Source organism: Delphinapterus leucas, chromosome 2 (assembly GCF_059928025.1).
Source record: "Delphinapterus leucas isolate spDelLeu-1000000601 "Yukka" chromosome 2, BTC_Dleu_Yukka2, whole genome shotgun sequence".
Taxonomy (NCBI): domain Eukaryota; kingdom Metazoa; phylum Chordata; class Mammalia; order Artiodactyla; family Monodontidae; genus Delphinapterus; species Delphinapterus leucas.
Genome location: NC_143130.1, coordinates 25,433,282 through 25,446,214, shown reverse-complemented (window position 1 = coordinate 25,446,214; position 12,933 = coordinate 25,433,282). Strand labels below are relative to the sequence as shown.

Sequence of the window (12,933 nt, the reverse complement as noted above, 5' to 3'; positions counted from 1 at the left end):
TTTTTCAGTATGTTTACTTTTATTGTATAAGATCAGCAACCTCACTTTTCTTCTGATTCTCATTCTGTGTAGGTTTTGGAGAGGAGCAGATGGGTCTTCACGGGTTGCATTTATTCCATTCATCCCCGTCAGCAGGTAAGGACCAGGACTGGCAGTTCACTGCACCTGTGGGCCATTTTTCAGTCCTCATCTTGAACTCTCAGCAGCATATGACCCTGGTAACTCTTTTCTTCTCTTAAATAACTTTCTTCCTTTACTCTCCCTGGTTAATCCTTCATCTCCTTTCTTTGTAGGCTTATCCTTTCCTGTCTGCTCCATGCTCAGATATCCACCTGCCTATGGACATTTCTTTCTACTTAAATGTCTCAGATGGTCCTCACATTCAGCATGTCCAAAACTGGATTCATTTGTTATTGAACAACAAGAGCTGGGAGTTGGTTTTATCATAGTCTCCCCGTCAGTAGGACTTAAGGTCCTCACAGAAGCACTTCCCTCTGTCTGGACTACTTGTCTCCTTCCCCCTGATCAGATGATGTTGATCACCCCCCAAGCCAGGACCAGGAATTGCCTGTTAGGGGCAAAAAATATTGCTCCTGCAGTCTGTAAATAGATATACAGTATATCTGTGGTATTAGAATTTCAGAGGGCAGTTAGGAAACGAAGTCTAGAAAGGCTCTCTTTGGTGGGGGTAGATAATGAATAAAATTGGAGGAGAAGTGCTGGTCTAGCCACTTACCCATAGCTGTCAGGTGTCAGTTTAAATATCACTTTATTTATTCCCATCACCACTCTTCCTTCAATGAGGACCCCTAGGCTTTTCACCAATATAATTTAAATACTTATTTTTATAATTACTTAATGCCTGCCTTTCTTGTATTCTACTGCATCCCTACTGCTTAGCAATGTCAGGCACCTAAAAAATAATAAGTGCTTGCTGAGCAAATAAATAAATTAAGTAAATGAGTCATTTCTTTTTGTCATATGAGGAAATTTTCCTCATTGTTTTATAATCACACTGTGTATGTTTAAACATAATTTGTACATAGTGTATAGTATTTATAAAGCTACAACCAATCCAAAAAAAATTTTTTTAATTGACGTTTTTAAATTGTATTCAGCTACTCAAAGCAGAGAACTACTGGCATTACCTGTTTGGAATAAGCAAAATATTACCAGTTATAATAACATAATGGCAATAGCTGCTTGCATTTTTCAAGCATTTACTACATTGATATTCTGCTAGGCACAATTGATTTCACAGCCCTTAATAGGTATTTTTATTGTGACCATTTCAAAGATGAGGAAACTGAAACTTAAACTTGCCCAAGGTCAAACAGCTGAGTCTGAGCTGGCTTCCAGCTCTGTTCCCACACTGCCTCCCTCCGTATGCAGGAGCTCTGCCTTTATTCTTATTTTTAGGTGTACACTACCACCTGAATAAGAAACATTAGTTCCTGTAGCATTTGGTGTTGAACAGCACAGGATTTCTTTTTGAGTAAACATTGGATTGTTGTGTTCAATGTTCACAGCCTCCTCTAGTTCATTAAGACACTTTTCTATTTCTGGTCACTCAGAAATGTTCAGTGCTGTGGCTATTTGTTTTAAATTGAGTGACTCTTCGCTTAGCAGACTTAAAAAGTTCTTTTTCTTAGATTTCATAATAGCCTGTTACAAATCGTTCTGACTTCTGCCTTTCCAAATTCTTGAAATGATGAAGTTGTCTAGAAAACTGCTGCTTTATTGTGAACTGTTAGCAGTACATAAGAACTTTGTCATGTTTTATTTTTCCTTTTACTATCTAAATGAACTGCAGAGAAAGGAATTTTTATTTTAATGGCTAGCCACATTTTCCTATTTATTTTTATTTGCCATTCTTTTCCTGATACCTGCTCAAGTATAAATGTATTCAGCTAGGTGTTTCTTAATTTTGCAATTACTTTTTCGTTAAAAAGAATGGTATACTTCAGTTTAGTAGGCACCAAAGGTCTTTATTATCTGTGGGTTTTTTATTACTGATAAATTACATTTTCTAGGATTTTATTACCTATTTCTCAGTGACCTGACCTTTTCTCTTTTTTCCCTGTACTATTTTCCTTTAGGTCATTGAGTTGCTGAAAAATTAGCATTTCAGTCAGAGAGTGAACCAGGGAGAGGAAGTAAAATACAGACTAGTCAGTCTAGTTACATAATATTAAAAAATTTCATTTGATAGAGAAGGTGATGAAATATATACCAGCAGTTACCATGAGAGTTGGGGGTTACTTAGGGTTTACTTTCTTTTAGTTCAACTGGTTTGTGTTGTAACTCTAGTTTCTTCCAGTTTTATTGAGATATTATATAATTGACATACAGCACTATATAAGTTTAGGGTTTACCAGCATAAAGATTTGACTTACATACATTATGAAACAACTACCACAGTAATTCTAGTGAACATCCATCATATCATATAGATACAAAATTAAAGAAAATAGAAAAAAAATTTTTTCCCTTGTGATGAGAACTATTAGTATTTCCTTTCTTTTTCCTTCTTTGGCTGCGTTGGGTCCTCGTTGCTGCAGGCTTTCTCTAGTTGCGGCTAGCGGGGGCTACTCTTCATTGCAGTGCACGTGCTTCTCGTTGTGGTAGCTTCTGTTGTTGCAGAGCACTGGCTCTAGGCACGCGGGCTTCGGTAGTTGTGGCATGCAAGCTCAGTAGTTGTGGCTCGCAGTCTCTAGAGTGCAGGCTCAGTAGTTGTGGTGCATGGGCTTTGTTGCTCCATGGCATGTGGGATCTTCCCAGACCAGAGCTCGAACTCGTGTACCCTGCAAAGGCAGGTGGATTCTCAACCACTGCGCCAGCAGGGAAGTCCCAGTATTTACTTTCTTAACTTTCATATGTAACGTCAGCAGTGTTAATTATTTTTTATTATGTTGTACATTACATCTTTAGTACTTATTTATCCTATAACTGAAAGTTTGCACCTGTGAATACCTTAAGAGAATTTGAAGTAGGTCATATAAGGTACAGATTAGATATATTTTAAAAGCAGAAAATGAGAATAGAAAAGTAATTCTGCCAACTTTAAATGCCGGTGCATTGAGCCCACGCTGGGCTCCTGGTCAGATGAGATGGAGCTGCAGGCGGGCCTGCCTTCTTCATTCTCACCTGATGATCCCATCTGAGTGACTCTTTTTTGGTTCTGTGTGTGCGTGTTTTCATATATATGGAGATAATATATGTTCAGTAAGTGCATCCATAAGTCTTCTATTAATTGCTATTTAGATTACCATTTGAAACACTGTATCATATTTAACCAACCTGTAATTTTGTAATCTAAAGCGTTTTTTCCTGCATGTTTTTGAAAAAACAAGAACTTTGGGTTTTTAATACATGTGTATATATTTTAGGGCTGAAAGACTTGAAAGTTGAAGATGACATCTCATTGAAGGTGGTACCTATTTTACCTGCCCTTAATTGTGCCCTGCTGGAAGCAAAGAAATCATTCCCTGAAAAAGGAATCTGTCCAAACACATTAGTAAAGCATAATCTCCAAGAACTGTACAAGGTGGACAAAAGTCCTTCATTGACTGCTGCTTCTCAGGATGGAATTAAAGAGACTGCATTCTTTGGCAAAGTGTCCAGTGGTTTTGACTTGACTCCTCCAGCTGAAAAGTGCCCTTTACAGTCTTTAACTCAGTTGAGATCTTATTTTTCAAATCCTAATGGGTACATTTTGGAAGTATCTACTGCACTAGACTTATTGGCAGAGTGTCCTCAGTCTCCTTGTATTTCAGATGGAATTTGTGATGCTGGATTTTCTTTAGTTATGACTCCAGATGCTGAATTTCACGACTCAGAGGCAGAAGTAAGAAAAGAAACAGAAACACAAAAGAATTCTGAAGAGATGTTTAAAGCAAGGCAGGGAGCTCTGGTCCCATTAAGTCCAGTATCAAACCTGAGAGTTCAGCATAAGAGAAAAGCAGGCACGCTGCCCGTGGTACGGAGTAAAAGGGTGAAGTTGTGCCGTCCCTTTCCCAGAAGAACTCCTGCTGGAGCAAACAAGCGTCCAGACTCTCGCACAACTCTCAAGTTTCGTCAGAAAAGAGAAAACGGTAAGCATGGTCTGTATGGATTTTCAGATGAGCAATTAGTAATAACTGTTGTCTGTTAACCCTGTTCCTGTGTGACCATCCTGGACTGTAGCTTGACAGTGTCCGTTAGCTCTCTCCAGGTGATCTGTGTGCATGCTAAAGTTGGAGAAGCACTAATCTAGATAACATGAAAATCAAGAAATTGGACAAAAGCCCACCCACCAAAAGCTTGTATTTCACTTGTAAAACTGCTCAAATCATCACTCAGTTATTTACTTACCTGTCTAAGAAATAAGGTCATTCAGTTTCTGAACTGTCCTCGGACAAATTCGAGTGGAAGAAGAGGATCTGCTAAAATCAGGCACACTAAGAACAGATGGCAAAAACTGATAAGTGATAGCCTGAACATGTTTAAAGAGGGGGGAAAGTGCCTGGACTCTCCCAGAACTAGAGCATCCTGGGGCAGAATTTCTAATCCTTTGTGTGTTTTAAAAGTGGTCGTCTGGATCCTACTACAGACCTACTGAAACAAGGTCCAGTGGCCTCGAGACATATATATTGAAACAGTTCCTCAAGTGGTTTTGTTTCCCCCTGAAAACTGAGGGAGAATCAGCGTCCAGAGCCATTTAATGTTAGTCAAATGCACTTCAGCGAACAGAGCACAACAAATAACACAGTTTTGGCTTAGAGTCATCTCAGATTACGTGTGGTGTATTTTGTTTAAAACTAGGGAACTTATGCTCTATGACCCCTTAGAGAAGAGGTGAGCAGACTTGGGCCAAAGGGCCCCTCAGGCATTACCTGTTGTCTCTGTACTTCACTGTGCTGGCACAGGTGGGCAGCTGTGACTGAGGTCTGGCCCTTCACAGAAAAAATTTGCCAACCCTATCTATAGTATTTTGAATTTTAAAATTCTGATGCCTAAAGAAGAAACACTGGAGGTGTGTGGATCCCCAGGATCCTAGATAATTAAGATTTTACCCTGTGGTTTAACAAGTAGTTATTTCTGGCCAATTATAGTTTGAGAAATTGTGCGTGTGTGTGTGTGTGTGTTTAGGAGGGTGGTAGAAAGAACGGCAGTATGAAGCAGCAACTCACACTCTACATTTCCTCACAAATTCCAGGCCAACCATATTGGGTTTCTCTCTATATGAACCATTTTAAAGGTATTAAATAAATTACCTATAATTCAACATATATGTTGTCACTGTTTCTCAAGTGTGCTAATTTCATCCACTATAAGAAATATGTTTTAGGGATGTCCCTGGCAGTACAGTGGTTACAACTCCACACTTCCAGTGCACAGGGCACGGGTTTGATCCCTGGTCAGGGAACTAAGACACAACATGCCACAGAGTGTGGCCAAAAAATGAACAACAACAACGATGTGATTAAACCAGCCAAGATGACTAAATATAATACCACAAAAGCTCAAAAAAAAAAAAGAAAAGAAATACGTTGTATATTGTAGTCCAGTACACACAAATTCATACATTACTGAAACAGAAATTTCAGGAAGCATTTACCCTAACTATGTGTAATACAATCTGATATCTTCTGTTTCATTTAATAAAGAATTCTGGTTGCAGCCTATTAAGTTTATTTTATAATACACCCATGGGTTATTGCATGCAGTTTGAGAAACATGTCATTGAGTGATGCAAATAAGCAGGGCAGTCCCTGCAGGATCACCTGTTTTGTGTTTCTCCTTTTCCTCGCAGGACCTAGGTTGTGAGAAATGTTCCCCTCCTGCCCGTGCAGATGTTACGCTTCGCCTAGTCTTGATCATCTCATCTTATTTTCTTTCTCTTCTTAATTTAGTCTTAACAGTTTTCCTGCTTGACTTATATTTTGCCTTTTTTTATGCTAAAAATTTTAGAAATTGTAACCAGTATAAAATCAGAAGTCTTACTCTAAAAACAAAACTGCTGCTTTATTGCCTTTGATAGTTTAGTAGGGAAGAAAATAATTAGACCCAGGGAAATGTACAACATTAAGAGAGTCTAAAAGCTTTTTTAAAAAACCATTTATTTTTCTAACCTTCAAAAGAATAAAATGAAATTGGTCTCTTTTTACATTTCACTAATAACCATCACATTCTGAAACTGTTTAATATGTTTTCTGTTCTCAATCAATTAGAAATAGCATTTTCCATATAACGTGATTTTAAAATATTTGCAAACATTCACATGTGTGATTATATAGTCAATGGGGAAAACGTTTTCACAGGGAACATTTATTAACATTTTTTTTAACTCTTAAAGGATTGAAACACTTTCTGCGTGTGATGCAAGCAGGTTGTTAATAGTTTTTTCTCCTCATGTGCCTCCACCTTTAGTTCTTTCCTTCCTTCCCTGCGAGAAGTAAAGCTGAGCATTTTGTAAGAGAAATGAGCAATTATAATAGATTTATAGGAAGTTAAATCAGAAGAGGACTTTCTTCAATGTACCTTCCTCTGTCTTCTCTTAAGAGATGATTTTTCAGGCAGTGTTAAAGCTTTGATATTTAGGTGTAGTGAAGGAAAATATGTAAGATGGCTCTTTGTGAACCTACAGTCTCTTCTCTACAGTGGGATCATGGTTTTAACCATATGGCTTTATGGGAGCTGTGTCGCTTTTGTGTAAATTGAATTATCTGTCACCCTGTGCTGTGAACTAGCATGTTCAGCCTTACCTGCCACATCAGTCAGCCAAGATTATGGAATCTTTTTAAAAAATTAAGTCATGCCTTGTTTTTATAAAGTTATTACTCTGATATTTTTCTCCTAATCCTAATTAGGGATATAGACCAACACTTAGCAAGTTCAAAAATCTTTTAATGAAATGCCCCAAATTTTATATTTTATTCCCCATTATTAAAGTTTCCCCCCCAAAACAAATCAAAGGAAAGCTATGCTGATAAATATGTGCGCCCCCTACCCCTTAAAAAACGGTGTCTTTTCTGCATAAGGTGCTGAAGTGCTGACTGCACAGTTTGTACAGACAACCAAATTGGATTGGAAAAACCAAGAAGCTCCTATTTCTAAAGATGTTCCAGTGTCAACGAATGCTAAAAGGGCAAGGAAACGAGAGACATCTCCAGTCAAAACTGTTCCAAGGGCTGAGCCACCTGTGAAGAAATCTCCACAAAAACAGAGGGAAAATATAGTAAAAGGCAATCAGAATCCCAGAATCAGAAAGCAGCCACAACCTGGTAAGAAGTCCTCTTCCTGTAAATTTCAGCACCGTAATACAGACTAATCGAGATTATAAAGTAGTGTATTGAAACAGTATAAGATCAGTTGAAATCTGTCACGTTCTTGTGGTCTTCTTTAGTTCAGACACTGACAGGACAAGTAACTTGGTTTCCCATTGTGAATAAATTAGAAAGTGCAAAGATTCATACCTTCACTAAATAGACCCTACTTTTCATTCTGCAGAAAGCCTGAACATGAACTGTTCAGCAGAGTTAAGGTATAAATGGCCTTTTTTAATGACTAAATTCACAAGCAAGTAGCATCTGGCAGTATTTTTCTGGACCATAATCAGTTATAAAAAGGATATTATAAGTTTGTCCAGAGGGAACTGTAAAGACATGGTTCAAAGCAGTCAGTAATCTCGAATGCTGTATTTCATTTGTATTTTTTCTTGTGGTTTTTTTTTTTTTTTTTTTCGGTACGTGGGCCTCTCACTGCTGTGACGTCTCCCGTTGCGGAGCACAGGCTCCAGCCGCGCAGGCTCAGCAGCCATGGCTCACGGGCCCAGCCGCTCCGCGGCATGTGGGATCTTCCCGGACCGGGGCACGAACCCGTGTCCTCTGCATCGGCAGGCGGACTCTCAACCACTGTGCCACCAGGGAAGCCCCTGTATTTGGTTTTAAAAGGCATTAAATTAATTTTAAAAGCAGTTTTACTTTTCTACTTCTACTTGTGTGGAAGTGAATAACCAAGTCTCCTTCTGTGAGCCAGCAGCTGACTGCTAGTTTCGTGTTCCACCTGCTGGAACCTCCTCGTTGCTGGCACGTTCCCTCATTACCGCGGACCTCACTTTTCTCCCAGCTCCATGTCCCTCTTCACACCCGTCTCTCTGAGTAGAGTGCAGCTCCACCAAGCTGCAAAATCTGTACAGTTTACACTATCTTCGGTATTGAGTCCTACTCTGTTGTATGTGTGGTGGTGTTTTTTGTTTAGAAAAACCTTCATTTCCTCATATCTCTGTATTTCCATCAGTTTTCTGTCTAATCTCATGATTCTACTTTCTGTTATCTACCTTTAGGTTTTTTAAAAGCCTCAAATTTAGTGGAATTCAGGGAAAGAAAGTCTTGTTTTGTTGGGGTGATGGTATTATGGATGAGCTTGGTTTTTTCTTTCCTCATGTTTTTAAAATATTTTTTCGGCCACACCTTGCAGCATGTGGGATCTCGGCTCCCTGACCAGGGATCGAACCCACACTGCCTGCATTGGAAGCGCAGAGTCTTAACCACTGGACCACAGGGAAGTCCCTTTCCTCAGTTTCGTTAATGTTGTTTATGGCTGAAGATTTTTCTGAAAGCTCCTCAGTCATATCACCGTACAACCTGTAGAGAGTCATACCCAACACAGACTCTCTGCTTGTCTCCCCAGGCAGTTACGAGGTGGTCTTACCCACGGGTCCACATTTCTCTCCTGCCGTTTCCCAATGCATGCCTTCCCTGCCAGGCACATGGTGCCACCCACACGAACCACGCCTGTTGTCACTCCTGTGCAGTCCCCTCTGCTCAGCTAAGTCCACAGGGAGTCATTTCCTGATGCTCTGATCTGCACTCATTTCTCCTTTTTTTTTCATTTCTTTTTTGGGTTTTTGAGAACATTAAAGAGTTAATTCATACTATTTTCCAATCATCTGGTGTGTCTTGGTCCTGTCTTTCCAATTAGTCTGTAAACAGGATGAGTATAGATTCATACATAATGCATTGTATTCCCAGCCTTGTCATCAGAATTCCTTGTGCTGAATTGGCTTCTATATACTTGTAGGCTAATGGATTAGTGGGAGGAGGTGTGCAACTGGGCATTGGCAGAAAAGTGAGCCCAGAAAATGAAAAGTTTCCAGAATGGGTATTCAGAAATAGGGCGATTTGTATTGCAAGTGTCTGTATATATTGTGCAGCCACATTCCAAGTTAAAATTTTAAGATTACCACCTTTTAAATAATGTGTTAATTTTTCTTTTATTTCTTAATCACCCATGCTAATCCACTTCATTTCTTTTACTTGAAATATCAGAGTTTAAGAAGGCTCAATCATTTTGTTACTGAAACTAATGGTTTTCTGTCCTTTTTAAAGTTTTCAATGTAGTTTTTATTTACTGAACTCTTTAATTTTTTATAATTTATTTGGCATCATTTTATCTATATTTCTTAAAAGAGATAGATTATCAGTATTGTATTTTTAATTAATTGAAAACCTCTAACAAGTCAGTTATTAAATGATTTACCTGAAATGACACATATTAAAATGAACCCTTTTTCTTGACTCAATACAGTGTTCTCTATATTCGACCTTCCTCATAGTGATACTCAGTGTAAGAACCATAGTATTTAAGGATAGAATGAACTTAGTGTCAGTAAACACATCAGATCCTAAAATGAATGTGTTTCCAGTACACCCGGAGGGTTCAAGAGACAGCCCTCTTTGGGCCACTTTCTCGTACCTCACCCCGTTGGGCTTTGATATTTTAAATAAGAACTGGGCAGTGGTTGATTAATTTTACCCTCCTCACCATACACACACTCTTGTCATTCTGTTTGATGACCTCTTAGGCCAGAGTTTTCTCTGTAAATGTACTGTCATTGGGCTTTGCAGACAGGTTAGTAATTTATTTCAGACCTGCTACTGCTAACTATAAAGAGGAGCACAGTTGGCTTTTCTGTCCATCCAGCCACCTGCTACAGGGACTCACTGCCCAGTATTGTTGAGAACTTTGTCCTTCATGATAATCACATTTTAAAAGGCTGAATCAAAGTCCTGAGAAGGCAAGTAAACCACCTGAGAATGTTAGTTTTCTGACCGAATGCCAGTGGGTAGATTTGAGTACCTGCTGTAAGGAGAATTATCAGTAGATGAGGAGATTTGCTTTTTTGCAGATAGAATAGAGAGGACATGTTTTTAATGCAGAAACTGAAGTTTTAAAACTTGAAATTAATTGGCGATTCTGAATATTCTTACTTTTCTCATTTTTTATTTGTATCATAACGTATTATAATTAAACATCAGTACGGTTAAAGATCACCTCTATTTTGAACTTAGGTGATTTCTCTAATAACTTGCCAAGGGAATTGATTTCTAAGAAAGTACATTAACCTTCTATAATATACACTTTAAACTTAGAAATTCTTAGATTCTCACTAGATTGTAAGCTCTCTGAGGGCAGGAGTCTTGTTTTCTTTTCTTGTTTTTGTTTTTTTCTCTTTGTATATTTCTTTAGCTGAGCAGTATGCCTTGTGTGTAGGTCAGTACATGCAGGTTTTTTGTTTTTTTGTTTTTTTTTTTTTTTTGCAGTACGCTGGCCTCTCACTGTTGTGGCCTCTTCTGTTGCGGAGCACAGGCTCCGGACGCGCAGGTTCAGTGGCCACGGCTCACGGGCCCAGCCGCTCTGTGGCATGTGGGATCTTCCTGGACCGGGGCACGAACCCGTATCCCCTACATCGGCAGGCAGACTCTTAACCACTGTGCCACCAGGGAAGCCTGAGTACATGCAGTTTTGAAGGGTGATTTCTTTTTAAATTAATATGCACATTCCTTAAGACTTGTTCCTCTGGTAAATACATTATAATACATCAGGAAGTTGGACAAGACCTCACTCTGGTAATAAAAATTTAACATACAATTTATGCAACATATCAAGAGGTTTTTCTTGAATATGTTGACTTAACTGTTGATTTTCACTGAACCATAGTAATATGACAGAGAATTAATTCTATGGAAATCAAGTGTTATGTGTCTTTTTTTCTTTTATGCTGAAGCCAAAGGAGAAACTTCTTCACAGCTTCAATCAGAAATTTCAGATGGTCAAGAAGATGTTATTAGCATAAGTACAGCTCAACCAGAAAATATCACAGTGGCTCCAGAAGACCCACCTGAGAACTCCATTGTCAACTGTGACTCCCAGGCCCTAAATATGTTGGCTGATCTTGCATTAAGCGCTGCTACCTCTACCACACCATCCTCTGAGCCCAGAAACTTGCCCTGCTCCTCTGAATTGCCACAGAACGATGTTTTGCTTTCTAAAGAACATTCTTTGCGCGGTACATCAGACCATGAATATCATAGAGGAGTTAAAAGTCAAAAAGGTGGACCGTTATCCAAGCCCTCCTCTGATAAGAGTAATCTGACATCAGACCCCACGGTCAGCCAGGAGGAAGAAAGCTTGGTTGCTGGCATTCAGGCCCCTGCAGAAGCCCAGTCAGCACTGCCCGAGGAAACCCTAGAAAGTTCCGACGCAAGCCAAAGCTCTATCGTTGCTGTGGAGCATTCCTATGCCCTGCTCCTTGCAGAACATTCAAAGAAGCATCTACAGCAGAGAGGGGCCCCAGGCCCTGCGTTTGCCAAGAATGGCACAAAAGGCCCTGAAGCGGGAACCCCAGTGGGGAAAGTGATGCCATTTCGGCATCAGCAGGTCACCTCCCCACTGCAGCAGCTTTCCGAGGCCCCAGCGCTCAGGCGCAGGAGCAGGGTGCTGCCCTCCAGTCTGCAGGACTTCTGCCGCTCTCGTACCGTATTCAGCTGTGACGGCTCCTTTAAGGTCACTTTCATATGGGAAGCAGATTACGTGTTCAGCTTAGACAGCAAGTATACCAACAACCCCCTGGAGAAGACTGTAGTCAGAGCACTACACGGGTGAGTAGGAGTGACACTGGATGAAAATGGATGAACTTTTCCGTTGAGATAAATGTAGCGAGAAGGGATACTTGTGCTAAACTCTGGGGAGGGAGAAGGAAGTGTGTAAAATCCAGTAACTTGGGAATAATACCAAGCAGATTCACTGTAATTATTTGTTAAATCAACTTCATTTTTATTTTACTCATTGTTTCATGTTCATGTAATTTTTAAAATAAAAATGAACACAAAAACTAAGGTTAATAATTAAGGCACTTACTTATAAGATAATCAACTAATTTAGTCATTTTCAATGATTTTGGTTTCTTCTTTCTTTAAAATCTCAGGCCTTGGAATACTGATTTACCAGATAACATGGAAGAAGTGAAGCTTTTACTTCATATGTGGGTAGCTCTGTTTTATAGCAATCAAAACAAAGTCATACAATCATCCCGAAAAGTAGTAGAACACAGCAACCCAGCAAAATACGTGTGCATAAATAGCACGTTAGAATCGTTTGAATTCAGTGAAATTGAAGAGTCCTCCGGTGTGGAAAGGTGCTCCGTAGACCCTCTGTTGGAGACTAATGAGGCTCCCAGAGGTCCTACTGCCAAAGTGTCCTTCCCAGACACTGACCCCCTGCTTCCTTTCATGAAACCACCGCCTGTGAGAGGCTTGGAGCTTTGGGTGCAGAATGAACAGAAAGAAATGTTTGCAACAGCAGGTCATCCAGAGACCCCAGAAAGCCAGGATTTCATCTGCTCTTGTAATAATGAGGTAGGTAAAGCTGAATACTGTAAATGCTGGTGTTATTTTTTAAGAAATTTTTTTTGTACGTAAAATCACATTCATAACAAGGCATTGGTTTCTTTTAGGAAAGTGGATTCTCTAGCTATGTAAAGGATTAGAATGCCAGAAACTTAGTTTACAAAGTCTGGATTGTCTGCAGGTGGAGCTTATCTACCATCCTGATTGAAGAAACAAAAGTAGGAAAAAAATCGTAGGCCTCAGATGAGCTGGGAGCCAACCA

At 39.5% G+C, this 12,933-nt stretch overlaps 1 protein-coding gene across 6 annotated transcripts in view; it reads left to right on the top strand.

Annotated features, from left to right (window-relative positions):
* The window catches only part of TASOR2 (transcription activation suppressor family member 2), a 68,491-nt gene that overhangs the window by 37,699 nt on the left and 17,859 nt on the right, over window positions 1-12,933 (top strand). For all 6 annotated transcript variants that reach the window (XM_089906563.1, XM_089906561.1, XM_089906562.1 and 3 more), the window contains 5 exons: window positions 73-135; window positions 3,390-4,094; window positions 7,023-7,265; window positions 11,051-11,924; window positions 12,251-12,680. In XM_089906563.1, the coding sequence (XP_089762689.1) occupies window positions 73-135; window positions 3,390-4,094; window positions 7,023-7,265; window positions 11,051-11,924; window positions 12,251-12,680 (2,315 nt within the window). The remainder of the gene's footprint in view (window positions 1-72; window positions 136-3,389; window positions 4,095-7,022; window positions 7,266-11,050; window positions 11,925-12,250; window positions 12,681-12,933) is intronic.